Consider the following 25,517-nt stretch of genomic DNA (forward strand, 5'->3'; position numbering starts at 1 on the left):
TTTAAATGAAAACTTTAATATATTATTTTAGAAGCAGAAATTTTAAAAAATCAATCAAAATTAAAACCAGCAGTAAGTATACTATACAACATGTGCACAGCAAAAATATTTGACTACACATGTAGTCAAGTAACTATAAGAGTTAATGAATGAGTTGCCTCTGGTTTCAAAACTACTAGCAATGATTAACATTAATGTGACAAAAATAGAATCCCCATATATTATAGTAATTTTCTGCTAATAAACACCTTAAAACACTTGGCTTTCTTTTAAGTTATTTGTAAAAATATAGAGGGTTTTAAAATCTCCTTTTTTCATAGGATTGGATTTTTTTCCCTCACACCTGAATATTTAGAAGACAATCTTTCATGTCTCTATACTTTAGGTTTTTGCACAGTGAATATAGATTTGAGTCTTCAGATTGGCATAGACAGAAGGGACTGTATTTGATTTAAATTTATCAAACTGATTTTCTCCAAAAAAAAAACTGAGTCTCCTGTACCTTTCTTTTAAAAATCAGGTAAGTGCCTGAAAAAGTAAAAGAGCAAGATGGTTTGTTCATTGTTATACATTTATTGACAAATTCTGCTACTCAAGATTACCAGTCTAGAATGCGCAGGATTTTGCAGAATGAAAAGGTGAAGACACAAATATTCGAAATTTTATTCCAATACTGTCACCATACAAAGCAATCTGCCCAGTTTTGCTCCAATGAGTCATCTCCTTGTCTCACTTTTACATTATAATTACTGATAAAAGACACACCACTTAACTTGAAGTTTAACTTTAAAGAATTCTTCAAGGGAAATCTGACTTTAACATTTCCCAATCTATAGTCTGGAATTTTGCACATATTATTTATTCAAACGTTTCTTCAATTGTTCTAGATGCCTAGCATCAGCATCCTGGAGAATTAATACCGTAGCTTTAGACTGAAATGGATTAAACTCAATGGTCATCAAACAACAAAGATCTATCAGCTGCTTTTGACATTTCTCTAAACCATCCTTAAGTTTTAGACGTAAAGCAGGATCCTTTTTCAGCTCATTAATCTCAGGCACTGAAAAGCCAATGAAACTTGTCAGAATATCATCAGCAAAGTCTACTTCAAGATAAGCAGAGCCATCAGAAATTTTTGCCTTTATACCCCAGGAACCATTGCTTTTTGTGAGGTTTCCAGTAAGAGTGACAATAAAACATTTAACTTTCAGAAGTCTAACAGTTTCTGGTTTTTTTGCAAGGAGAAGGGAAATATATGTGAAAGGTGGAGAATCTAAATCTAAATGTGTCTCTACTGCCTTGGAAGGAAACATCTGTGAATCAGGTCTTTGCTGATCTCCTTCTGGATCCATTTTTAAGGAAAATACAGCATCATCATTTAATACCCTGCTGTCAGAAGTGTGTTGGTGTTTACATCTGCTCTCATCTAGGTCTGTATAATTCTGCCCCTCTTCAGGAGGAGTTTCCAAAGAAAATGCTGATGAACTGCAGGTCTCATGTAAGCCCTTCTGCGGCAAAAAGTTACTAATGCTATTTCCATCTTCATCAAATATTGTTCTTCTCATGTTCTTTTCATTGCTGATAGCTTCCCTGGGCTTATCTCTTTCATTCACATTGTCTTCTTCACCAGTGCCATTTAAAGATGAATTGCAGGAATTTCTAGATGTATGTGGAAGTCTGCCAGTAATTAAACCGATGTTTCTGTTCATCTCCACTGGTGGCACATCTTCCATCTCTCTTTGCATCTCTTCTTCCAGAAGAAAGTCATCTTCTAAAGGAAAGTCATTTAAAAAGCCATCAGCATATTCTATGGGAGGTGAAACTTGTTCATCTGAGTGAGGCAAAGGACTTCCAGATTTTTGTAGCAAAACATTTCCATTGTGTGCACTCAGTGAACCTGACGCTGTATTAAAATTGTTGCTTCTACTACAGTATCCACTTTCTAAAGATGTTATTTTGTTTAAAGTAAATTCATTATTTTCATCAAGGCTGGCTAAAAGCTCTTCATCTGAAGGGCCAAGAGTTTGTTCTAACTCATCCACAGGCCTTGAAAAAATCTGTTCATGTCCAGCTTGTCCAACAGAATTAGGGTTTTCAGCTTCTCCAATTAATCTAGCAAGGACTCTTTCCTGACAATAATCTTCAAGAAGAGCATCAACTTCACCACCCAACAGTTTCACATTTTCTGGTTTAAGCAGAAGAACTCCAAGACGATATGCAATATTGCCCTGTACAGTGATTTTTGTTCCAGGAGGAAGATTACTGCAGAGAACGGGCACTGGTTGATACTCCATGCCCTGAATTTGATGTACGCCATCTGTTAATTGCAGCATCAGCATTCGAGTCGGCTTTGCTTCCCAGGGCTTCTGAAATGTCTGAGTACTGGCTGTCACTTCTTCATTTACAGTGCTTTTCCCTCTTAGCTTCTGCAACTGAGAATATGCTGGCTGGCTAACATCCACCAGTGAATCAATCTGTAAGGAGAAGCAGCCTGATAACTCTCCTTTGGGAGTATCTAAGATGCAGTTAGGCAAAATGGGGTATTCCAAGTCTCTCAGATCAGTAAGAAGCCATTGCTCAAATACCTGCTTGTTAATCTGAGCTTGACTTAAATTACTACCACTATTTTCTTCCTGGATCCAATTAATACATGCTTCCAGCCATGTTAAAGGAACTTTCACGTGCCATGTGGATGAAAGCCAGGTTTCCACTCTTGCAACAATGCTAGATGTAGACATTTTCTTTTATGGTCAGATACGGAATTCCCTAAAATTGAATCCAAAAAGACATTTAATCTTCTGACAAAAACTGAAATTATTACAAGTTTCATGCTTATATTGCATAAAAAAATTTAAATTAAAAACACTTCTACAGACAAAAAAATTCACAGGCATTTCCAACATTTAACGTTTCAATCAGCATAGAACATATGTGCAATTATCAGCATAAAAGTTATGTGCAAAATATAAGAAAAGCATGGAGACTTATACAAGCAACCTCACTTTTCTGTTTATTAAACTAGAAACATATAAATGAAACTCTTTTCTTATAGATTGAAAGTGAATGGACAAAAAACCCAAACTATAAGAGCAGTAGGTTTTAAAATATATTTCCTCTTTTTTTATGGTATTCTTTCTGTTAACACACAGCTTACTTTAGAAATTGACCTGGGATGTTACTCTCCCACTTCACCAGCACTGTTAGGAACAGAAGAGGATCTATAGAACCAAGCTGAGGTGTATCAACACCTATATCAGAGGAGTGACTTTCAGTCCGTGACTGAAAGCTTTGTACCGACAACAGAAAGCTGGCTTTGAAACATTGTTATCTGGAGACCCAGTGCAGGACTTGGCTGCATAAGTGCCAAGTCTTGGCAGCTATCAAGGACATCAGTGGCTAATAAACTCTAACTCCTTGTTAGTTTAGGAAGTAGTTCTGCACAAGCAGAGTAGAACAGAAGTATTTCAGTTGGAATGGACTCTGAATGATCATTTAGTCCAACCACCTGAAAAATTCAGAGCTGACCAAAAATAAAAGCACGTTAGTAAGGATATTGTCCAGATACATCTTAGAAACTAACAGGTTTAGGGCATCAGCCACTTCTACAGGAAGCCTGTTTCAGTGTTTGATCATGCTCTTAGAACTAGAATAATTCAGATTGGAAAAGACTTCCAAGATCATTGAGTTCACTCTGAACACCACTACCATGCCAACTAGATCATGGCACCAAGTGCCATGTCCAATCACTTCTTGAACAATTTCAGGGATGGTGACTCCATCATTGCTTAAACACGCATTCTGTGAAAAATTCCTGAATGTCCAACCTGAATTTCCTGATGTCCAACCTGAATTTCTCTTGGCACAACCTAAGGTCTATTTCAGAGACTGACCCCCAGCTTACAACAATTTCCTTTCAAGTAGATTGTGGAGACCAATAACGTCTCCCCTGAGCCTCCTTTTCTCCACCCCTGCTTCCTCAACCACTCCTAACACCACTTACTCTCTCGGCCTTGCACCAGCTTTATTGTCCTTGGTAAAGATATTATTCCTATTGTCAAGACTGAACTTCCCTGATGCAGCTTTGAATCATTCCCACATCTGTTGCTGGATGACAGGAACACAGCAGCATTCCCTCTCTAGGTCCCCTGCCCAGGGAGCTGTACAGAGCAATGAAATCACTCCTGAGCCTCCTTCTCTCCAGCCCAGACAAACCCAGAGCCCTCAGCCCCTCCTCACAGGATGTGCCTTCCAGCCCTGCCACCAGCTCTGTTGTCCTCCTCTGGACCATTCCAGGACCTTCTTCCCACCCTTCTCAGAGTGTGGGGCCCAGCACTGCACACAGGACTCGGGGTGAGGCGCACCAGGGCTGGATCCAGCGGGATGATCCCAATCCCAGCTGGTGATGCTGTGTCTGCTGCACCCCGGGATGGGGTTTGCCCTCCTGGCTGCCCGGCACACACTGCTGGCTCACCCTGAGCTGCTGCCCACCAGCACCCCCAGATCCCTTTGGCAGGGCTGCTCTACACACACTCCTCTCCCAGCTTATACTGCTCAAACACACTCCTCTGCCCAGCTTCTACTGGTGCCCGGGTCTCCATCCAAGGGGGCAGAATCTGGATTTGTTCTTGTTTAATTTGTTCTTGTTTAATTAATTAATTTCATGCCACTGATAATTACCCAGCGCTCCAATCTATTTCAAATCCCTCTGCAAGGCTCTTCTCCATCAAGAAAGTCAGTAGCACCTCCCAACCCGGTATCGCTAGCACACCTGCTAAAGATGCATTCAAATCCTGCATCCATGTCACTACTATAAATATTGAAAAGATACCAAGTTGCCTAACTGCGCATGGATCATGTTCAATCCCTTAGAAAGGGCGACCGAGTAGCTCAATCCCTCTACAGGACACAACGAAAACAAAACCTACACTAAGAATATTTAAGAAACACCAGGTGTGGGTTCTGTTGTGTTTATTGGAGTATTTTTGACCTTTAAAGTGAACAAAAGAACACCCTGCCTCCAAGCTCTCCCCAAAAGATCCACCACTCGGAAGATACCGCCTAGTTAGTCCAAGCAAAGCCCCAGCTTTCAACAGAGGAGGTGAAAGGGCTGAGGGAGGAAGGGAAGCAGAGATGGGGGAAGGAGGAAGACCTGAATGAGGACACGCCGCACCTCGCAGCCCCTCGGAGGGGCCGAGAGCTCCAACTCACCGGGGCGAGCGAGCAAGCGGTGGCAGCGCGGCGGCCGCGGCTGCCGCCGGCCTGAGGGACCGGGCTGCGCCCAAGCCCGCGCTCCCCGAAACCGCCGCGAGCACCCACCAGCCAATCGGAGGCGTGCGTGGAATCATCGCGAGAGTCTCGCTACAGCCGGCACCGGGGCGCACGCACAAGGCGGGGTTTTAGGGGCCGCCATTTTCTCGCCTTCTGGCCGCAGCCGCTCCCGCTTTTCTGGGCCGCCCGCTCGCTGCCCGCGCCACTCCCGCAGCCCAGGTAGGAAAGGCAGACCAGCCGGCCGCGGCACGGGTCTAGCGGCGCCACCCTTTCCCCGGACCCGTCTCATCCTTTTCCTCACGGAGGGCGGTGCGGGTCGCGGCGCCGCCTCCTGTGCTGACGGGCAGCGGCTTCACCCAACGAGGCGGCGGCGGCGCCGCACGGGGGGCGGTGGCGGGGCCAATCGCGGGTGGCGCTGGTGGATGTGTGCGTCGGAGTCCTAGGCTGCTCCCCTTTCTCTCCCGTACGCGGCGGGGCCGGCGGCGGGCGCAGGTACGCGCAGCCCGCGGCGCCGTGCGGCCGGGGCCGGCGAGGAGGGAAGGGGGGGTGGGAGAAGGACACAGGCCGGTTAAGGCCTTGTCTGGGCCGGTGGAGCCGCCGATAGACTCCGCTTGGCGGCGCGGCGTGACACAGCGGTGCGAGACGGCCTGTGTCTCCTGTCGTGGGGCCTCAACCGCCGAGGGCTGCCGTGGCCATAGGTCTTTCGTGGGGTTGGCGGTAGAGCGAGGAAAACACTGCATGGAGGACAGTGGTGTGTGGCCACTTCAGCTATTGCTGAGGGGCCTAAGGTGGCCTCTGTCCCCGTTGCCCCGCGGGGACAGCGCGCGTTTCGCAGCACCGGCGGGTGCGCTCCAAGGGCAGGGGTGCGGCGGCCGCTGCCGCTTTCCCGCGCCCGCCCCAGGCAACTGTGCCTAGGGAGAGCTTCTGTGGGGGATTATGATGGGCGCAGCGAGGGTGCTCCGGGCCGCGGCCTGCGCGGAAGCGGCCGCAGAGGCGGATCGGGGGGCGGAGGCTCCGCATCGCGGCCGTGCCGCTTTAGGGGAAGGGCGGAGTGCCCGTAGCACTAGGGCTGACCCTGCCCCGCCCGCTGCGCCGGGCTTAGAGCCGGCGGGCACCTCCTTTGTGTCCGCTCGGGCCGGGATGGGTAACGCTCTCCGCGGCCGCGTGGTGGTGGCGGCGGCCCTTCCGCTCCCGGCTCCGCCTCGCAGCGGGTTGGCGGGCGCCATTTCGGAGGGCGCCATTTCCGTTGCTCCTCCGCGGGGGTGCCGCAGCAGCGCCGCCGCGCTCGCCCCTGTCCCCCCCGCGCTGGGCGGGCGGCTGGAGGGGGCGAAGAGAGGGGCAGGCGGGAAGCGCCGCTGCGCCTTGGAGGCGCTCTTACGTTCCTCACCTCTTAGGTCTGTGGTCGCTGGTTCCACCTCTCGTGTGTGCTTTAGCCCTTCGGTGTTTATAGAGAACCTGACTTTATTCGTAATGTGAATGTCCTCGATTTACCTAGCTGAGCAAGATTACTGAGAACACATGACGTATGGGGAAGCTTGACTAGGAGAGACTAAGCCGCGAATGGTCACTGCAGCTGATCACAGTTAGCTCCCCGCTGCCTTAAAATTCTTGGGATAGTTGGAAGTAGATTAGCCGGTGTCTGAAAGGGCTGTTTCACTTTGTCCATGTCTTCCTTACCGCCCGTCCACGTAACAGCGCAATATTGGCAGTGTCTTGTCTGAGATCCCGCTATTACTAAACTTGTGCGTGCCCGTTAGTCCGCTTCAAATACGTGGAAATGCCGGCATGTGTTGGGAAGACAGAGCCTGCTTATAGCCCCTACAAGCCGGGCAGCAATTACATAGCTGTCTGAGACTACGTTTAATAAGTTAGAATCAGCTTCTTCCCCACCCCCATTCTCTCTCCGCCGATTATGGATACAAGAATGAGTGCCTGCTGTTTGTTGAGGCAGTGGAAGTTAATGGAATGCAAAGGGAAATATGTGATTGTTTGGCTGTATTTGTAAATCACATTTTTAATGATAGTAAGTTGAATTTTTTTTAATTTATGCTTCTCGCTAATGTGATTTAGTCACTAAAAGCAGGTCACAGACTGTTTCAGAAAATTGTAGTGAAGTAGAGGTGATTTTGGAGGTTTTGGGGGGGTGTGCACGCAGTGGGTTGTATATAACTGCAGAGGGTGATATTTTTAAAAAGACATTATTTTAGTGTAGTTGGAAGTTGTCATTTTATTAATTAATTATACTTGAGAGGAACACATGCTCAAATGCGTGCTAGTAGAGAATTTGTAAAACAAATGCTGATGATTATCGTAACAGGAATTTTTATTAAGTGTAAATAGTGTTGGCCTAAATAGCAGGACCAGATTTTGGTGTAGTGCCCTTTAGAAAGAGAAACCAAGGCACATATCTTATAATGTTGAGATTATGTGGTTACTTAAAACTTGTGTGTGCCCAAGAAGTGTAATTCAGACATTAAGGGTTTATGTAGGTCTACAGATTTCACCAACTTCTCTTCATGGTGTGTTTGGCTTGGCTATGGTTTTTCTTTTATAAGGAAAAAAAATTGCAGCAATAGTTTAGGTCAACCCCTTGGTTTCTGACTGTAGCAGAATCAGACTCACAACGTGGGAAGACTCACAACTGATTTATGCTGTTTTCATAGGCTCTTGAAGCAATAGGCTGTTGGATTTTGATCCCGCCCAGAATACTTGAGTTTTTGTCAGCAAGGATATATAACAGTGGTAAGTTCTAGCAGCAGGCATTTATTTTTTTCACTTTAGCATGAGGTACAGTTTGTCTTTTTACAAAAAAAATGTACTGTCTTTATTTTTCAACAGGTTTTGCTTGCCTACATAAGAAAAAAAGGCAATGGAGACTGAACAACAGGAGGAGACCTTTACCAACACAGAGACAAATGGTAAATTTTTTAAAGGACTATTCATTTTTAGAAAGACTCTCTTTAAAATTTTAGTATTTCAAAGAATTTTATAATGATTTACCTTTACTATATGTTTGCATCAGCAGTAGTTTTGTGTTCTGCATTGTCTCCTATTTTAATTAATGTATCTTTACACATGCTTTTGAAGCATAAATATATAATCTTTCTGTTGATATGTTTTAGACATGAGAACTGAAAGTTATTACTAAATGTTGAAAAATATTTCATAGGTGTATGAAGAACGTGAATATGTATGAATGCTATAGGGCATATCTGTTCATTGCATTTTGTTCATTGTAACAGTTACATGCAGGGGTACGAATATATGAAATATTGCTTAAGAGCTTAATGGAAAATTTCTTGGGAATTACCAGGCATGTTTGGGCATTATTGTTGTTGATTCGTGCCATTTTTTCCCAGAACATTTGAAGTGCTACTTTGCTGTTATTTCACCAGTATTTCAGTGTCGGACAAAATACATTTGAGCTTTATGCCTGAAAGGTTTTCCCCAATTGAAATTTTAAATAAGTACTAAGTGGGTGATGATCCATTCCTTTGGATGTGTCTAAAATGTCGTGAATTTCTTACTGACTATGTGCAGCATTCTCATTTAAGCCATAGTTCATAGATTTTTAGATGAATTTTCAGTTGTTAATTAGTAAGAAAGCTGTTGACGTGAAGACTGGTTTCTGTGCTGAGGATGCTCAGAATAGAGCATTAACTGTAATTAGTTTTGTGCTAATAGGAATGAATGTATTAATAGTACAGAGCATAAGTTTGGCATGTGTTCCACTTCATTATGACTTAGAAAGTTAAATAAATGTTTATGTTTCCCCCTATGGACCTCTCTACAGGCAAACGTCCTGCAGAAGATATGGAGGAAGAGCAGGCCTTCAAAAGATCTCGGAATACTGATGAGATGGTTGAACTGCGCATCTTGCTTCAGAGCAAAGTACGCTTTTTTACTTTCTTCGTGTGTAGCATTGTTCAAGATGGTGGTGACAAAGTGTGTGGTGAGATGGAAGTATAGAGAGATTATGTGCTTTTTTTGAAATGAGGTAACTTACTAGATTAATTTTCAGTATATAGGAATGGTAGCTGTAGGGGTATTGCAATGGAATTGTCCTCCAGGTTCTCTTAAAAGGGTAAGTCCCTAAGTATCAATACAGGGTTTATTAAAAATATATACTTGCTAAGAAGTAGAGCAGTAAGGAGTCTAAGGTACATTTGAGTGGAGGGTAGCTATTTTGGGGGAATGACTGTATGTGAGTCTTTGAAGAAGAAGGTTTTTAGAGGATTATAAATAAGTGCTTTTAGATTAAATATGTGCGATGAGAACTTAAGATTTTAGTCATTCTCTCAAATAGATCTACTAAAGTTGTTCAACTATATCAACAGGAAGAAATGTGGGAGTAGTTCTTCAGGGATTGCAGTGATTTTGTTGACAAGTGTAAATAATTCAAGTTGCTGTGTATGAATTTGCTCTGGTGTTTCCAGTTGCTACAGATGATTTATATGTTCTGAAGTATCTCAGTCTTTGGTGTTGGTGTGAAAGACTGTTGTCTGAACTCTGTGTAGCATTTCTGACCAATAGCCAAGTTACGTGGAGTGTAACTATTAAGTATTAAATACATGGAGTGTAACTATTAACTATTTTGCATGCCTTTAGCATAATGTGTAATAAAAGCAATATTTTTTGTAGAATCCTTGAAAGAACCTGGTAAAAATGTGGTTTTCCAATTCCTACTTTTTACTGTTTGTCAGTTTATTCCTGTTAATGTTGGTGGCTTTAATGAAGTTGGTGGCTGTTAACATTAATTTCAGCCTTTTTCAGTTTATATTGCTTTGAGAAATTAGTTACTTTACTCATGTGCAAAACAATACTAGCACTTGAAATTATCACATGTTTGGAGCTTAAAAGTGGAATTTGCAAACATATTCTGTAAGGGGAAGAAAAAAAAGATCAGATAATGGAGGAAATAGTTGTCCTGCATTACACTCATTTAGTTTGGTTTTTTTAATAGATCTAGTCTATGAGAAGTTCAACATGGGCAGAATTGCCTAAAACTTCTCTTTAGAATTGAAATATTAATGGCAAAGCTGAGTTATCTTTCTTTGTGTGCTGTGTTCTGTGGTTGTAAGAGCTTTTGGTAATTTTTTTTAATGCCAAAGTGATGCCTCCCCCCACCTCTTAAGCCAGCCAAAATAGATCTACTGTTTTTAGTGTTGAGTTCATAAACTTAGTCTGTACTGAGTTGTCATAATGTAACTTCTGAAAACTGTTTTCCAGAATGCTGGAGCAGTGATTGGAAAAGGTGGCAAAAATATTAAAGCACTTCGTACAGACGTGAGTATATATGAGTTTGAACTAATTTAACACTGCTTCTTTCAGAGCACTACATGGAAAACTTTATTGCGTGCATTTCTAGAAATGGGAGCAATTCAACTCTATAGACATCCAAGTTACAATCCATTTGTATTGATTGTCAGAGTAGATAACAGTTCCTCAATTTCTGTTTCAATTAAAATCCAGCCTGATGCATGGGAGGAGAGGTTTATGTTAAATCTCTTCACTTTTTAATAGGATTCTGCTAAATTACACACTTGAACATGAAGTGAGTTACCATCCTAATTAAAATATTGACAAAACTTAAACTCTTAATAGTACCATTCCCCATATGTGTGCATCAGTTATAGTACTGCTGAAACCCTTGCAGGTGGTTGGCTTAACCCAGTGATAAAAGAATTCTTTAACTTCCTTCAAAAAAGCAAAATGAAGTCACCCATCCGTTCCTCAACAGCTTGCACATGAAGCACAAAACCATTAATATTAAGGTTTCTTGCTTAAATATGAGTATAAAACACTAAAGGAACATTGTATTCTATTACTTGGAAGTATTTTTAAATGGTCATGACTTAATGCCTTTTCACATTTTACAGGGGGGTTGACTCTGGTGATTGGACACATGCTCAGCGTTAATGTTGTGTATTTATAAAACTTGGCAACACTTCTTAAATTTCATTCGTTTACACTCCTGTACTTAACATCAGCTACAATTTCAATGGTTTTTCCAATCAAGACTCTGTCCAGCACAAGATTTGGCAGTATACCATTACAAATCAGTTCCAACTGCGTTCATAAACTACTGCAACTAGAGTTGAGATTTTAGTTGAAATGGTCAGGAATCATACACATGCTCTCTAACTTTGGCAACTAGTTGTTCCTCTTTTTTTAGGGTTTTTTTTAGTCGGGTTTTTTTGTTTTGATTTTTGTTTTGGTTTGGTTTTTTGAGTAAATCAGTATGTCACCTATGTCCAGATAATTTAGATTGGTCTGGATCACAAACTCCCGATTTGCCCAAGGTTCTAGTACTATCAGTCTCGACAGTTTTTGCGTCTACCCTCATGAGCCAGCCTGCTACTGAAACATCATTTATTGAAAATAAATAGTAGTTTAGTCAGATCAAGAGACTCATTTTTAAAGTCCATACTGTTAGGCCACAGTCGGTGTAGCAATCCGTTATTGTGTTAGCCTTCAGAACAACTTAAGCTTGTTTCATTAATTGAGAGTAATGAGTATAGTTTGTATTAAATTAAAATTTATTGCTTTTCCCCCTTTTCCCTCTCCTTGTTTTTTTGGCCATATATCTCCGTTGCCCATGTACTGGATCGACTTGCCCCTGCGTTGCCCACCATGACGTTGGCCCATCCGCCCCTGAACGCCCATGTGAAAACCCTGGTTGGCTATGCCCAAAAATGTGCTCGTTGCCAAACGGGTACCATACTTGACAACTTCCGATTGAATACCCATGCCCAATGCCAACATCCACGAACGCCAATGACCAATGCAGTACAATGCCAGTGTTTCAGTCCCAGACAGCAGTGGCCCCGAGCGGTATGTCCCAACAGTTTATGCCTCACTGCCTGAATAGAAAGAGAGAAATGTATTTTATTACCTGCCTTTGATATAATTAAATAGTATCCCCTTATAGACGGTGTATTGTTTTTTTTCAAGTTTTCTGTCTTATTTTCCCCATTAAGTCTTTTTGTCACTGAACTTTTACGTGAGTTGCCCACCCAAACAATCCACTAATTTTATTTCAATGGAAGGAGCACAGCTTCAAGTGTTGCATATTTGCTGCATTGTAAATCAGATTGGTTCAAAATAGTCTCTCGCTCTGTCTTTGTGGCCCACCTTGCTCCCCTCAACATTGCCTGTTCATAATTATTTCTGATGAAGTGCTAATTCCGGTTCGCTTTCCTTCACTTTTCATTTGTTTCGTCTTTTTTTTGTCTTGCATTTGTATTTGTTTTCTTGGAGGCCCCATTAGTAATCTGAGTTCCATAACCTTATTCCAGATACAACGTTCACCACTTGTATATCCTCACATTTAAAATGAGAAGGTGTGCCAGTTCTACGAATGTAATAGCGAGGGTATCCTAATTAGTGGTGGCGGGGAACATGAATATTCACTTCTACTTTTCAGTTCTGCGTCAGTTTCTTGCCCGCTTAATTTGAGCCCTTCCAAAAGCCCATTCTGTCTTTCTCTTTCTGCAAGACCTACCTAATCTTAAATTTCTCATGCATATATACTGGGCATAAACAAAGATGCATGTGTTGTAAATTGAGCAAACAGGTTTACTTTAAATGGGGAATACTTGTAATCTCTTCCTTGTAGTAAATCTTGTAAAAACGTTGTGCGTGATGATAAAAAGAATTTACTTCTATTTTTCTTTTCTACCCTCTCCATATTGTCTGTCATTGTGGCTTCCAACAGCATCTTGAGTATAAGTGCAGATATAGAGACAATTGGAGAAATCTTGAAGAAGATTATCCCTACTTTAGAAGAGGTATTTATCTTGAAATTTTCTTCTGTTTAGAATGAAAAGATTAACTTTTGAATGAGATTGTTCTAGAGTATTTACTACTTTTTAAACACAGGAAATTAGAAAAGTGAAAAATGCCAAAAGCCTTTTAAAGAAGGATTATGGCTGTCATGTTGGCATTTTTTGGGTAGAGGGCAAAGTCTGTCATTGTTTATTAAACTAATATTTTTAACATTTCCCGTTTTCCAAATAATAAGTGTTGCACTGTTTGATGCCTTCTTAAGTCATTATAGCAAGCGGTGCAGTGTAATTTAATAAATAATGTAAAAAATAGGAAAAAGTGATACTTCACATTGAGGTGAGGTGTTTAAATTGTTGTGGTTGTATCAAAAGAAATACGCAACTACAATTCAGCAATAAATTAAATCGCCCCATTCTTTTTATAAAGAAGAAGCTTAAAACCCCAAATGTTGAATTTTTGTGAATCATCTTTATTTGCTTCTCCCTATATGCATCGTATTTACAGTATCAACACTACAAAGGCAGTGACTTCGACTGCGAACTTCGACTTCTTATTCACCAGAGTTTGGCAGGAGGCATTATTGGTGTCAAAGGTGCTAAAATTAAAGAACTCAGAGAGGTACTTGCTTTCTGTTATTCTGAGATTTCATTTTGTTCAATAAGCAATGTTTTCTGTTAATAAGGGGTACATCTAAGTATCTGCTGTGTGGTAATTCCTTCTCAATGTGTTGCATCCATGCTTTTGATGTTGTGGGGCAGAGAAGTTGCAATTTCTGTGGGAAGTTGCAATTTTCTTGCAGACCCTCAGAAGTAATGTCAGTGGTAGGGCCAGGACTTGGTTAAACATATTTTTGGTAGAGTACTTCATTTTATTACAACTGTATTCATTTCTCCTTTTAGACCAAACTGCTGCATAGTGTAGAATTATTTGTGTGGTTGAACACACAAAACAGCTGAGAATGAAACCATCTCCACAGCAGATGTACTGTGGAAAGACTTCATGCTTGCTTTTGTATTTTTTCATTCTAACTCCTGGAAGACCATATTTTTTTTAAGTGAAAGAGTAAGATTCTAAAAACTTTATGGTCTCTATGAACTGAAAACACATGGTTGAGTTTCTTTGCATTGTGGCAGTTTCAGGTCAGTTCAGGTATAAGCCAATACTTGTTTGCATGGATTAAGACAAGACAACTAGACATAATCCTAGCAACATTGCTGTCTTAGCATTCTGAGCATGTTTAATTTGGAAGCTAATACAGCTCACAATGGTTACGTGTAAGCTCACAATGGTTATGTAGTCCTTTTTCTAATGCTTAATTAAAAGATGCATCATAGCTGCATCATAATTAAAATAGGAGAAAATTGGGGTTTTTTTCTTCTTAATACAAAATTTAGAGCAGTGAGATCTTTAAAATATGTAATCTTGAAATTTTGTGTGGTAACTCAAAAGCGAGCATGCAAAATGAAGTGGGTCGGAACTTAATTGTATTTTGAATCTATTTTTAAAATATTGTAATGGTTTTATAAAGTTTTTAAAAATATATTTGATAATCTTGTTTTTTTTTTTTTCTGCAGAACACTCAGACCACCATTAAGCTCTTTCAGGAGTGTTGTCCTCATTCGACTGACAGAGTGGTGCTTATTGGTGGAAAACCTGATAGAGTTGTTGAGTGCATCAAGATTATCTTGGATCTTATCTCTGAGGTAATGTTTATTAAATTTATTCTTTCACTGGCATTCATGAATGTTTTAGATGTTAATGGGATGAAAAATGGTGTCTTTCAGTTTCTGGTTTAAATTTAGTACCTCGTGCTTTCCCAGCAGCAAATGATGGACAGTTACGAACCTTGGGATCTGTTCCTGTTGTTTAGAATTGGGGTACACCTCATGAGCAATTTTTGGTGGTACTGGGCCATTTATGCTTTGCATGTGATCAGAATGAAAAATCCGAAGAGGAAGAAAAACAAAATGTGTCTGCCACATCTAAGTAGTTTTACTGTCATAGTTAAGTTCACAGGAAGCACATCAACATCTCCTTTCTTGGCAGCATTGTGAAATCAAGAACATGTTCCAAATGCATTGTGTCAGTAATTAAATATGCCAGTTGTAATATAAATATCTGATTTGGGGAATTGTTTTGTTTGTTTATATTAGTCTCCAATTAAAGGACGGGCCCAGCCTTACGATCCCAATTTCTATGATGAAACGTATGACTATGGTGGCTTCACAATGATGTTTGATGATAGAAGGGGACGGCCAGTGGGCTTTCCAATGCGTGGAAGAGGAGGTTTTGATCGAATGCCCCCTGGTCGTGGTGGACGACCTATGCCTCCCTCAAGAAGAGATTATGATGATATGAGCCCTCGCAGAGGACCTCCACCACCTCCACCAGGTCGTGGTGTTAGAGGTGGCAGCAGAGCTCGTAATCTTCCTCTTCCTCCTCCACCACCTCCTCGTGGCGGGTAAGTTGTTGGATAATTATAAATATAAAATATAGGAGATAATAGAACTCATGTTCTATATCTGAGTCATATTCATATTTTCAGTGATTTTTCCATGCTTCTATACTGGTAGTGATTATGCAGGATTGAGCCTGTATTAGACAAGAGTATTTTGAAGTATACTGAAATGTAATTACCTGCTGTGATGTAGTAAGTTGCCAGGACTATAGTCAGTAGTTCTGAAACTTCTCTTATTCAGTACTTGGTTAGAGTAGTTTGATACTAAGTTTATGTGAACCCTGAATGGGAAAATTCAGGTAAGAATAAACAAGCTAGCTTATAATACACGTAACACAATTAAAATACTACTGTCTTTTTCGTTTTAGAGATCTGATGTCCTATGACCGAAGGGGCAGACCAGGAGATCGTTACGATGGCATGGTATGAGTTTAAAATTTGCTCTGTTGTGTCCCTAAGTACAGTTAGCATGCTGAACTACATGCACTTTCATGCAGGACATACGTGGTTCTTATAGTAAAACCATATGTTTTGTCCATACAAATGGTCCTCCTGTGGATGAATATTTGAAATGTAAATGGTACTCTTTTGTTTTCTTTCTTTCTCCCTGTCATCAAAAAAATTCAGTGATTTTGATTGTGCTCAGGTCTGTAGGTTTTCTGGAACTGGCCATCTTTCAGATTTTTTTAATCAGTATGACATTCATTCTTGTCAGTTACTAAACTGTTCTTATCTCAAGCTGTAAGTTTTACTTTTGATTCTTGTCCAGTTCCACTGGGGTTTGGTTGTGGGTGTGTGAGCAAGCAGCTCTGTAGTGCTTAGTTACCAGCTGCTCTTAAATCACAACAGAGGTGGATATCTATAGTAGTAATATTCTTTTCTCCTCTGGCTTTGTTTGGCACCTTCTTTAAGATAACAGGTGACACGTTTTTTATTTTCTTCAAAATTAGTGTAGAAGATAAAAATGAAAAAGAGCTATGAAGTTGGCTACCTAAATGGGCTTCATATGAACTCCTTGGGAGTTACTGGAACTAAGAGTTACTGGAGCTCCAGATTGCAAGAATGCCATATGCTTATTAGTAATAATAAAAGGAAAGATTTGCGGTTACAAATATTTGCAGTCACAAAAAAAACCCTGTTTCCCATGCTAATCTACTTGCTAAGAAACTGGAAGAATGGAGAAGTACCTCTCCAAGATTCCTTATCTGTAATGACATGTTTTCAGGGCTAAGGTATTGTGTTCTTCTGTTAGCAGCTTATAAAGCCTGTGCTAGAGTACATAAACTTAACAGCCTGCCCTTCTTTGGGTATTTGGTTGAGCACAGTCTTACTTAGCTTGACTCTTGGGCAGTAGTTTGTTCTAATTTTGTTCTGTTTTTATTCAGTTCAGCTAGAAAATCCATTTTAACTTAGGCTTAGCCTGTCAGGTTGACCTTCACTTTATTGGTATGAGTTTCTATAGACAAGGGAGGAATTTCTACTAGCTTGGTTTCTTTCATGGGAAAAAAAAAGCAATTTCATTTCTTTTCATAGTGAAGCTGCTTATAACTTTGGCTCCTTTGTAACCAAGTGTTATAGCCATTGAAGTGAGGACTACTTCCCAGCAAAGATGGAATTTAATTTCTAGTTTTAGTTAATCATGATCCTAATATCCTAAATTGTGTAGGCAGAAATTTCCACACTGAGCACAACATCACAGTTTCAAGCATTATGCCAAAAAGTAATGTCCTCCTGTGCTACAAGCATCAAAAATTGTTGTGTAGCTAAAAGTTTAAATGAAACCAATATTACTGTGGTTTGTGATGGAAAAAACTGCTCTTAAAGAGTAGAAATGCTGTTTTCACATGAATTCTGTCCTACATAGGTGTAATGAAAGGCAAGAATTGATGAACATCTCAAAAATACTGGAAAAACTTACTGTACAAAACCAATTTTTTTTTGCTAGTTCTCTTTTTCACTAAAGGCAGAAAGATGGAACAGTTGACAGTCTTTAAGACTGGATGCTGAACTGTGGTTTTTCCTAAGCATTGACAGCTTTGTAAATGCTGAGATGAGAAAAACCCATTTTGATTTTAAAAGATGTGTAAATTTCTCTTGGCATACAGATTTAATCACTTAAGATGCTACTTGTCTGTTAGCCTGGCTTAAAGTTGTAGTATAAGTACATACTGCTGTTTAAATGCTCATTTGACTTACAGTCTGTTCTGAAGCTTTTTCTCCAAAGTACAGACTTGTTTATCAGCATATAGAAATGTAACTACTACAGTGTGTAACACTCCAGATCAAGTCCTGCGTACCATAAGGGCTATGGTGATCTGAAAAATCCTGAGTTCTGTGTATTTTTTAACACCCTCATTATCAGGAGCATGTAAAAATCAGTAAAGGAAGAATGTATGACAACTCTTCAATTTATTAGTGCAGATGCTGGAAGGAAGTAACAAAATTTCACGTTCCTAGGTCACTCTTAAAAACTAGAAAAACTTACTACAAAAGAATTTGACATCAGTTAGGACTGCATGCAGGGGTTTTTATTATATGTCAGAGTTAAGCTCTTTGACTTATCCAGCCCATCTGTCATCTGGTTTCTGTTCCACTTCTGAGTAGTGACTAGAACTACTCAGTGCTGGTCTGCAACGTGAAATATTATGCCAAGACACCCTGGTTCAGAAACTAATTTTGCACAAATAAACATCACTTGTTGAAACAGTAAAATTCTGAAAGAAAGAAATGCCATATATCATATGTTTTAGAAACATAGTTAAGTTTGTAATGTGGTTAGGCAGTGGTAGATTGTTAGTCTACTTGCTAACAGGATGAGGTATATTATAGTAAAACATAAGAAGCAGTGTCCTTCCTGCTTAACCTGCAATTGGCATAATCACTTGAACTTACTTGTTTCAATCTTACTAAACCTTTTTTAGTAGATAGCAGAATTAATACATGTAAAAATATAAAAAGTCTGTATGAAAAAAGAAGGCTTAAGTTTTGCCTTGCTTCTGAGTGAGAGGAAAAAGTTTCTGAGCTGCTTAGTGAGAGAAAAAATCTGCTAATACCATAGAAAGAGAAGGAAAACAAAAGTTGCCCATTTAGAGTTGCCCCAAAGTAAAATTAAAAGCCAGTGAGTTCTGAAAGTAGTCTAAATCACATAATTTCAAGTCTTTGTTAATGGTATAAGGGTTTCTTTATACCACTTTGCATTCTGTTTGGCTGCAACATTCTCTAAAAGTCTGTATGACCTGGATTTCCTTTCTTCCTCTAATGTTGCGTCTGGAAGATGATGCAGTGTCATGTGGATGCCTGTGATGACATGCAGCCACCAGAGCTGGTGAGTGTTTTCAGCCTGTTTTGGAAAACTGCTTTATTGAATGAGTTCAGTGATAAAGCAAATTTAAGAGATTTTGAGTGTAGTCCATGGCAACTTGTGCCTATTAAAATTTATAAAGCCATTCTTCTGACTTTGAATTTAGGGGCAGACTTAATGATGTGTCCTTTGACGGCAGGTAATGTTAATAGAAATACGGAATTATGAAGCAGTCTGGTGAGAATAGAGGAGCTTCTCTGTGCTTCTTTTGCCTCCTTTACACAGTATTTTCATTTGGGTAAATGGTAACTTTCTCCGTAACTGATGCACTGTAGATGCATCAATTTATGATTTATGTTTTGTTTTACTTCCATAATGTTGTGGGATTTTATTTCAAGCAACAAATATTTAAAATAGCTTCTCACTTATTTGTGAATCAACTATGTTTACCTATCAATCTATTTGAAAATGTGACCAGATAGGTTTTGGGATGTTATTGCAGAATTATAGAATGATTTTGGTTGGAAGTAACCTTAAAGATCATCTAATTCCAGCCTGCCATGGGTAGAGAACCTTGAACTAGTCTGGGATGCTCAGGGGTCCACTGAACCTGGCTTTGAACACTTCCAGTAATTGGGAGTCCACAGATTTCTGGGCAACCTGTTCCAGTGCCTCATCACCCTCGCAGTGAAAAATTTCTTTCCAATACTTAAACTAAACCAACGCTCTTTCAATTTAAAGTTGTTGCCCCTTGTCCTTCCTCTACATACCTGTGTGAAAATTCCTCTCCAGCCTTCTAGTAGGCTGCCTTTTGGAGCTGGAAGGCCACAATAAGATCACCCTGGAGCTTTCTCCTCTCCAAGGTGAACAATTCCAGCTCTCAGACTCTCTTACAGGAGAGGTGCTGCATCCCTCTAATAATCCTTGTGGTCCTCCTCCAGACTTAATCCAGTTGATCCATGCCCTTAATGTTGGGAGCCCCAGAGCTGGATGCAGTACTCCTATTGGGATCTCAAGGCTTGACCTTTCGATGCAGCCCAGAGTAGCAACCATGCCCTGAGCTGCAAAGTACTCATTGCTGGGTCATGTTCCACCTTTCACTCGCCAGCATCCCCAAGTTCTTCTGGGCAGGGCTGCTCTCCATCTGTTCCTCCCCCAGCCTGTGTTGGTACTGGAGGTTGCATCAGCTCAGGTGAAGCACCTTGCTCTTAGTCTTGTTAAATTGAATGATATTTCCTATGCGCTCACTTTTGGAGCTTGACGAGGTTCCTCTGGATGCCATCCAGTCTTTCAGGTCTGTCAACAGCACCACTCAGTTTGCATACTTGCTGCAGGTGTACCTAATCTGTTTGTGTCATTGATGAAGACATTGAATAGTCTGCACTGCTCCTTCCTCTCTGCACTGGTCCCAGTGGAGGCCAATCTCTGAGGGACACCACTTAATGTCTGTTGAAACTCTGAGCCATTGACACTGTCTCCTGGATGTAACTATCGCTATTCAATAAGCAGTCTACCCGTGGACTCCATCCCTCTCCAGTTTGGAGGGAAGGATGTGGGGACTATGTCAAAGCCTTTACAGAAGTCCAAGTACATGGTACCTGTAGCCCTTTTCTTGTTTACCGATGTAGTCACTCCATTGTAGAAATTAGAGAATACATCAGGTGTTGCCACTGTCTTGAAGATGGCAAAATGCTGCCAAATTAATACTTTTTATTAATTCATGTGAAAAGTCAATTCTTAGCTTATGTACATGGCAACTGCTGTAAAATTCTATTATTTTGTGATGTGGAGAGGCAGATGTGATCAAGGAAAGGTATTTTCTTTAAAAGAAGTTAGTCCAAAAAGGTATCCTATGGCAAATACCAGCAGCAATATGTGTGTGTATGCAGTATACTATGTGATCAGCCTCTCAGTTTAACCTTTAGCAGAGTCCTTCATTGTCTTGTATTTTGGACTTGTGAGCTCTGTTATGTTGTCTTATAATATGTATTGCTTAGTAACATGATTAGACAATACAGGTTGCTTAGAGACAGAGGATAAGCTCAACACTTTGATCTGAATAGCTTCCTTTTTGATGCAAAAAGAAATGTAAGGAATATTTTTTGGGAAAGTTGTTACATTATAACTTCTATGGGCCCCTCCTTGTGAGTGGATGAACTTGACTGATTACCAGGGGCCTACCCAGCTGCTCTCATGTCCCTTCCTTAGTAGAGTGAGGGGAGAAAGTAAGACAGAAAAGTCTGGCTCACGATGGAGACAGGCAGATCACTTGCTAATTAACATCATAAGCAAAACAGAGTTGGCTTGAGTAGGTTTACTGCCACTTTGAGTACCATGGTGAGAAACAGAAAAACACCTTCACCCACTTCCACTTCTTCACAGACTCAGCTTTCACTCCTTCATTCCTTACTCTGCTATTTCTCTGCCGTGAATGGTGCAGGGGTGGTAGGGAATGGTAGGTTCCCAGTCAGTTCGTTGTACCTTGCACTGCTCCTTCCTCTCTGCACTGTTCCCCTTCTGCAGTGTAGGGTTCCTTTCATGGAATGATACAGATGGAGCTGCTCAAATGATCTGTTTCCAGTGGACTGCAGTTCTTAGGGAACTGTTCCAATGTGGGTCCCCTTTGTGTGGTACAGTTCTTCAGGAACAGACTAATTTGGTGTTAGTCTTCTCACAGGGCACAGGTATTTGCCTGTGTGGCTTCCTTCTGGGCATTTCTACCTGCTCTCAGCATAGCATCCCTCAGTGGGCTACAGTGTAACGATCCTTTCCAGTGTGGTTTTCTCCATGGGCTGTAGGGTAGTCTCCATGCCAGTTCCTGGAGCACTTTTTTCATCCTTGCTCTCTCTTGCAGTCAGTGCACATTGGGTATTTTTTACTCTTTTCTTAAATATTATCACTGAGATGTTATCAGTTTGGCTGATAGTTTCAGGTTTAGGTAGCCCCAGCCTCCTCTCAGACACCCCAAGAGTTCCTTCAGAAGTTGAATTTGAGAGAACCACATATATTTATTCTCTGCTTCTGTAGCAAAGTATAAATACATGGTTTTGCACACTTAGAACACATTAGATGAAATGAGAATTTGATGTCAAATGCAAGTTTACAAATCCTAAAAATAACAGAGCCAGGAGTGCTCGTTGCAGTCATTTGGTGTCACATTTGGTGTATGGTTGCAGTCACATTTGGTGTATGGTAGATCAGATGTAACAGAAGTAATTATTGTCGTGATTGCTTATTCTAAGATGTAAAGGGTTTGTAGCATGGTCAGAATCAAAGGTGTAGATGTAGTTGGGCGATTTGCTGGGCAGACTTCTAGCCCCGTAACTGGAGACTGGAATGTCTTTTGAGCTGTATTTGTAGTATTAGTAAGGTGGCTCTACCCTGATTTTGTATTCTAATGTTTAGTACAGAGGTCACAAGTAGTTCAGCATCAGCAGATGTCTGCAAGAAGCTGAGATGGTGAGACTGCCTTGGTAAACTGGCATGGCGGAATTCTTTGTCGTTTTATGTGTTATTCTTAGAGGATTTGATAGGGCAGGATAAGAATCACAGAATATCTGGAGTTGGATGGGACCTACAAGAATCATTGCATCCAACTTGTGGTCCTGCATGAGATGGCCTTTGGTCCAAATTGGACAGAGGTTAATGAGATCTCTCCCAGCCACCCTTTTTGTTTCTGGTCTTCCATCTTTGCCTCAGGATGCCCTTGATGGCATAACACTGTTGTATTTCTATCAGATTGAGGGTTGTGATGTTTGATTAAATGGGCTCAAAGTTAACAATATAATGCTTAAGGTAAAAATGTGTTAATGAAATGTGGCTGTTCACATTGTTTTTTTCTCTTTTCTCTTACAGTTTGAGGGTGGCTCTGGTTATGGTAAGTGTTCATGTAGAACCTTTGCGTGTAGTTCATTATATAGTTACTAAAGGGCTTGATGCATACACTTAAATCAGATTATTCTTATGCAGGGGGGCGTGGTTCATATGGAGATCTTGGTGGACCCATCATCACAACACAAGTAACGATTCCCAAAGATGTAAGTAAAGTTGAGTTGCTTTCAAGTCAGGCTTTCTCTTAAAAAAGAAGTCAGAGCCATTTTTTAGAATACTTAAAATGCTTGATTAAGTACTTCTAATACAAAACAAGTGTTTCTAAATTGCCAGCAGTGTAATGCTTGACTGTTTGGTTTCTGTCTTCAGAGACACGTTAAAGAATTCTACTTGTGGTTAATACTCAGTAATAGATATGGTCCTTGTAACCCATGTTTTGCAAATGAGAGCTGGTTCTCCCAGTTTAATCTCATCTGTGTTTATACAATTAATACCACAGGGGATACTTTTAGGCTATAAAGAAATAAGCTCCCATTGCAGCACTTAAAACTGAATCTGTGGAAACTACTCAAATGGTGGTGTAATTTTCTAGCTTTTGGAAAGGCAGTTGTATCAGGAACTTAATGTTTTTGCTTTCTTCCTAGTTGGCAGGATCTATTATTGGAAAGGGAGGCCAGAGAATCAAACAAATACGTCATGAGTCAGGAGCTTCGATCAAAATTGATGAACCACTAGAAGGCTCAGAAGATCGGATAATAACTATTACAGGAACACAGGACCAGATACAAAATGCACAGTATTTGCTGCAGAACAGGCAAGTTAAAGTTTATCGTTGTCCTTACTGTCAAATTGACATGTATATTATAAAACTGCTCTCCTCTGTGAATCATTCTTTTAAGAAGGCAGGTTTTAAGTAACTATTTGAACCTAACTTCTCTAGTGGTAGTTCTGCCTTGATTCTCTTCTGCTCTCCATTCTAATTAAAATGAAGACACCCTCAAAACTAATCTTGCTGGAAGACATCTTAACCAAGCAGTCCTCTCATTTCTGTGGTGAAAACTGCTGCAAAAAAACTACTTGTAATAAATTACATAGAGCCTGTAGAAAATATAGAAGATTTCAGTGGATGTTGGCCTAGTTCTGTGTGGAAGACTAGTGATTTTGTTGTTTTTAGATAACTAAATTGACAACAAATCACAGTCTGCCATATGGCACAGACCATGCCTCTACAGGACAAGTTGAAATCGATTTGGGGCTGTTATGCAGCATTTCACACCTTCCTGACAGTACTTTGCCTTTTCTGCCAAATATTAACAGCTACAGATAGCATTTGCTGTATTAACATTCTGGCTGCTATAGCAGTTTTAATATCTTAACTGGAATGTTTGGCTTTAGATTCCTAATATTTAACTATGCCTGAAATACACTAATATAATTGTTAGCCATTGACATTTTAAAATTATGTATTTTTAAATGTGTTAGTAATTTGTAATTTAATATGCTTTATGAATGTTGATGCAAGATGTATGGTCCATCATTCTAATACATGCTTTTTTCTTTTTCTTTTATAGTGTGAAGCAGTATGCAGATGTTGAAGGATTCTAATGCAAGATTATTTTTTCTTTTTTATAGTGTGAAGCAGTATTCTGGAAAGTTTTTCTAAGACTAGTGAAGAACTGAAGGAGTCCTGCACCCTTTTTTTTTTTTTATCTGCTTCTGTTTAAAAAGCCAACATTCCTCTGCTTCATAGGTGTTCTGCATTTGAGGTGTAGTGGAATCTTTGCTGTACACCAGATGTAATGTTTTAGTTCCTTACAGATACATGGGGGGGGACGGGCGCACGAGACTAACATTGAAATTTTGAAGTGGCAGAGAGAATGAATTCTATTTTTGTTCATTGTTGGTGGTAAATTGTACTGTTTTTCTGTAATTGTTGTGAACACCCTGCTTTATGTACACTGTATCTTACTTTGAAGGGGGAGAATGTGGTAGGTCCCATGTCCCTGGCATTTGTTGAGAGCAGTGTGCAGAATGAAACGCATTTTTGTAAGAAACATTTTAGGATTTTTAAATAAATTTAGTGAACCTATTCTTGGTGGTCATTTTTCTTCAGGTCTACATAAGGTCATAACTAAAATGGATACACCTAGTTTGGTTTTTTTTCCCTTATAAGTTAGAGTTGCTGTTAAGCTTGCTCTTCAATTTCCTTGACATATAGATGGAGTTATGTGGGGTTTTTTTGACAAATTAAAGAGATCGTGTGAAAACAATGACTGCTTTGCTGTTTGGGGGGCAGAAAGGTGAAAATACGCAAATGTGTAAAACTTGACATTTTTGCAAGTGTTTGGCCCTCTTTGCAATACCTATATATATTGGTGACGGTATATAAATAAAATACTTCAAAACTTTGTGATGTCACTGAGTAAACAGTTGTAAAGTACACCTGGTTTTAGACAGCTTGCTTCATGCAGAGTTGCTCTACCATTACTGAAAAAATTATACCTGTTTCCTGAGCTCTTGTTTGTATGAGGTAGGAATTGCAAATTGGCAAGATGAGATATAACTGTGTAACTTGTTTTCCATTGTATGCAAAACTTCAACTTGTTTCCCAGATGTATGTTGAGTTCCATAAGAATTATTTGTGAGAAATTAAAAAAAATATAACGCCTCTGGATATCTCATGTAATACCTTGGCATTTGTATTTATAGTTTAAAGTTTTAATTTCACTTCCTGAATAAAAACAGACTAAAAAGTTTAAAGGTGTGTGGCACATAGAGATATGATGGATCCAGACTAAGCGAAGATTCTTTTATTGTCTTTGGTTGGTTGGTTTGTGGTGTCTCCCCCTCCCCCAATTTGTGGTTGATGAA

At 40.2% G+C, this 25,517-nt stretch overlaps 2 protein-coding genes across 7 annotated transcripts; one reads left to right on the plus strand and one right to left on the minus strand.

Annotated features, from left to right (window-relative positions):
* Positions 1-5,456, minus strand: RMI1 (RecQ mediated genome instability 1). Of its 2 annotated transcripts, none has more exons than XM_071424848.1 (2): positions 5,317-5,456; positions 1-2,766 (listed from the first exon to the last, which is right to left on the minus strand). In XM_071424848.1, exon 2 carries the CDS (start codon positions 2,736-2,738, stop codon positions 855-857), a length of 1,884 nt encoding a protein of 627 aa, XP_071280949.1. In that variant the 5' UTR covers positions 2,739-2,766; positions 5,317-5,456; the 3' UTR covers positions 1-854. The 2 variants fall into 2 exon arrangements, with proteins under 2 accessions (XP_071280949.1, XP_071280948.1); XM_071424847.1 differs by having other exon boundaries at positions 5,209-5,370.
* HNRNPK (heterogeneous nuclear ribonucleoprotein K) lies at positions 5,355-25,406 on the plus strand. 5 transcript variants are annotated; one of them, XM_071424850.1, is made up of 16 exons: positions 5,355-5,487; positions 7,932-8,010; positions 8,107-8,185; positions 9,049-9,159; positions 10,498-10,554; positions 12,059-12,102; positions 12,986-13,058; positions 13,561-13,674; positions 14,631-14,759; positions 15,210-15,517; positions 15,883-15,937; positions 18,789-18,839; positions 22,671-22,692; positions 22,770-22,852; positions 23,291-23,460; positions 24,218-25,406. In XM_071424850.1, the coding sequence occupies exons 3-16, from the start codon at positions 8,138-8,140 to the stop codon at positions 24,249-24,251; spliced, it is 1,299 nt and encodes a 432-aa protein (XP_071280951.1). In that variant the 5' UTR covers positions 5,355-5,487; positions 7,932-8,010; positions 8,107-8,137; the 3' UTR covers positions 24,252-25,406. The 5 variants fall into 5 exon arrangements, with proteins under 5 accessions (XP_071280951.1, XP_071280953.1, XP_071280954.1 ...); XM_071424852.1 differs by lacking the exon at positions 5,355-5,487 and adding an exon at positions 5,637-5,760 and having other exon boundaries at positions 8,107-8,186; positions 9,062-9,159; XM_071424853.1 differs by lacking the exon at positions 5,355-5,487 and adding an exon at positions 5,637-5,760 and having other exon boundaries at positions 8,107-8,186; positions 9,062-9,159; positions 24,279-25,406.
* Positions 25,407-25,517: the final 111 nt, after the last annotated feature.

Source organism: Agelaius tricolor, unplaced genomic scaffold, assembly GCF_023055355.1.
Source record: "Agelaius tricolor isolate 1412-34295 unplaced genomic scaffold, bAgeTri1.0.p SCAF_4, whole genome shotgun sequence".
Lineage (NCBI taxonomy): Eukaryota > Metazoa > Chordata > Aves > Passeriformes > Icteridae > Agelaius > Agelaius tricolor.

Excerpts from the sequence above, each read along its gene's own strand:
- HNRNPK (XM_071424850.1), top strand. The coding sequence starts at position 8,138 with ATGGAGACTGAACAACAGGAGGAGACCTTTACCAACACAGAGACAAAT. Across the intron at positions 15,938-18,788 it reads GAGATCGTTACGATGGCATG|ATGATGCAGTGTCATGTGGA; the intron begins GTATGAGTTTAA and ends TGCGTCTGGAAG. Across the intron at positions 22,693-22,769 it reads TGAGGGTGGCTCTGGTTATG|ATTATTCTTATGCAGGGGGG; the intron begins GTAAGTGTTCAT and ends CACTTAAATCAG.
- RMI1 (XM_071424848.1), bottom strand. The coding sequence starts at position 2,738 with ATGTCTACATCTAGCATTGTTGCAAGAGTGGAAACCTGGCTTTCATCC.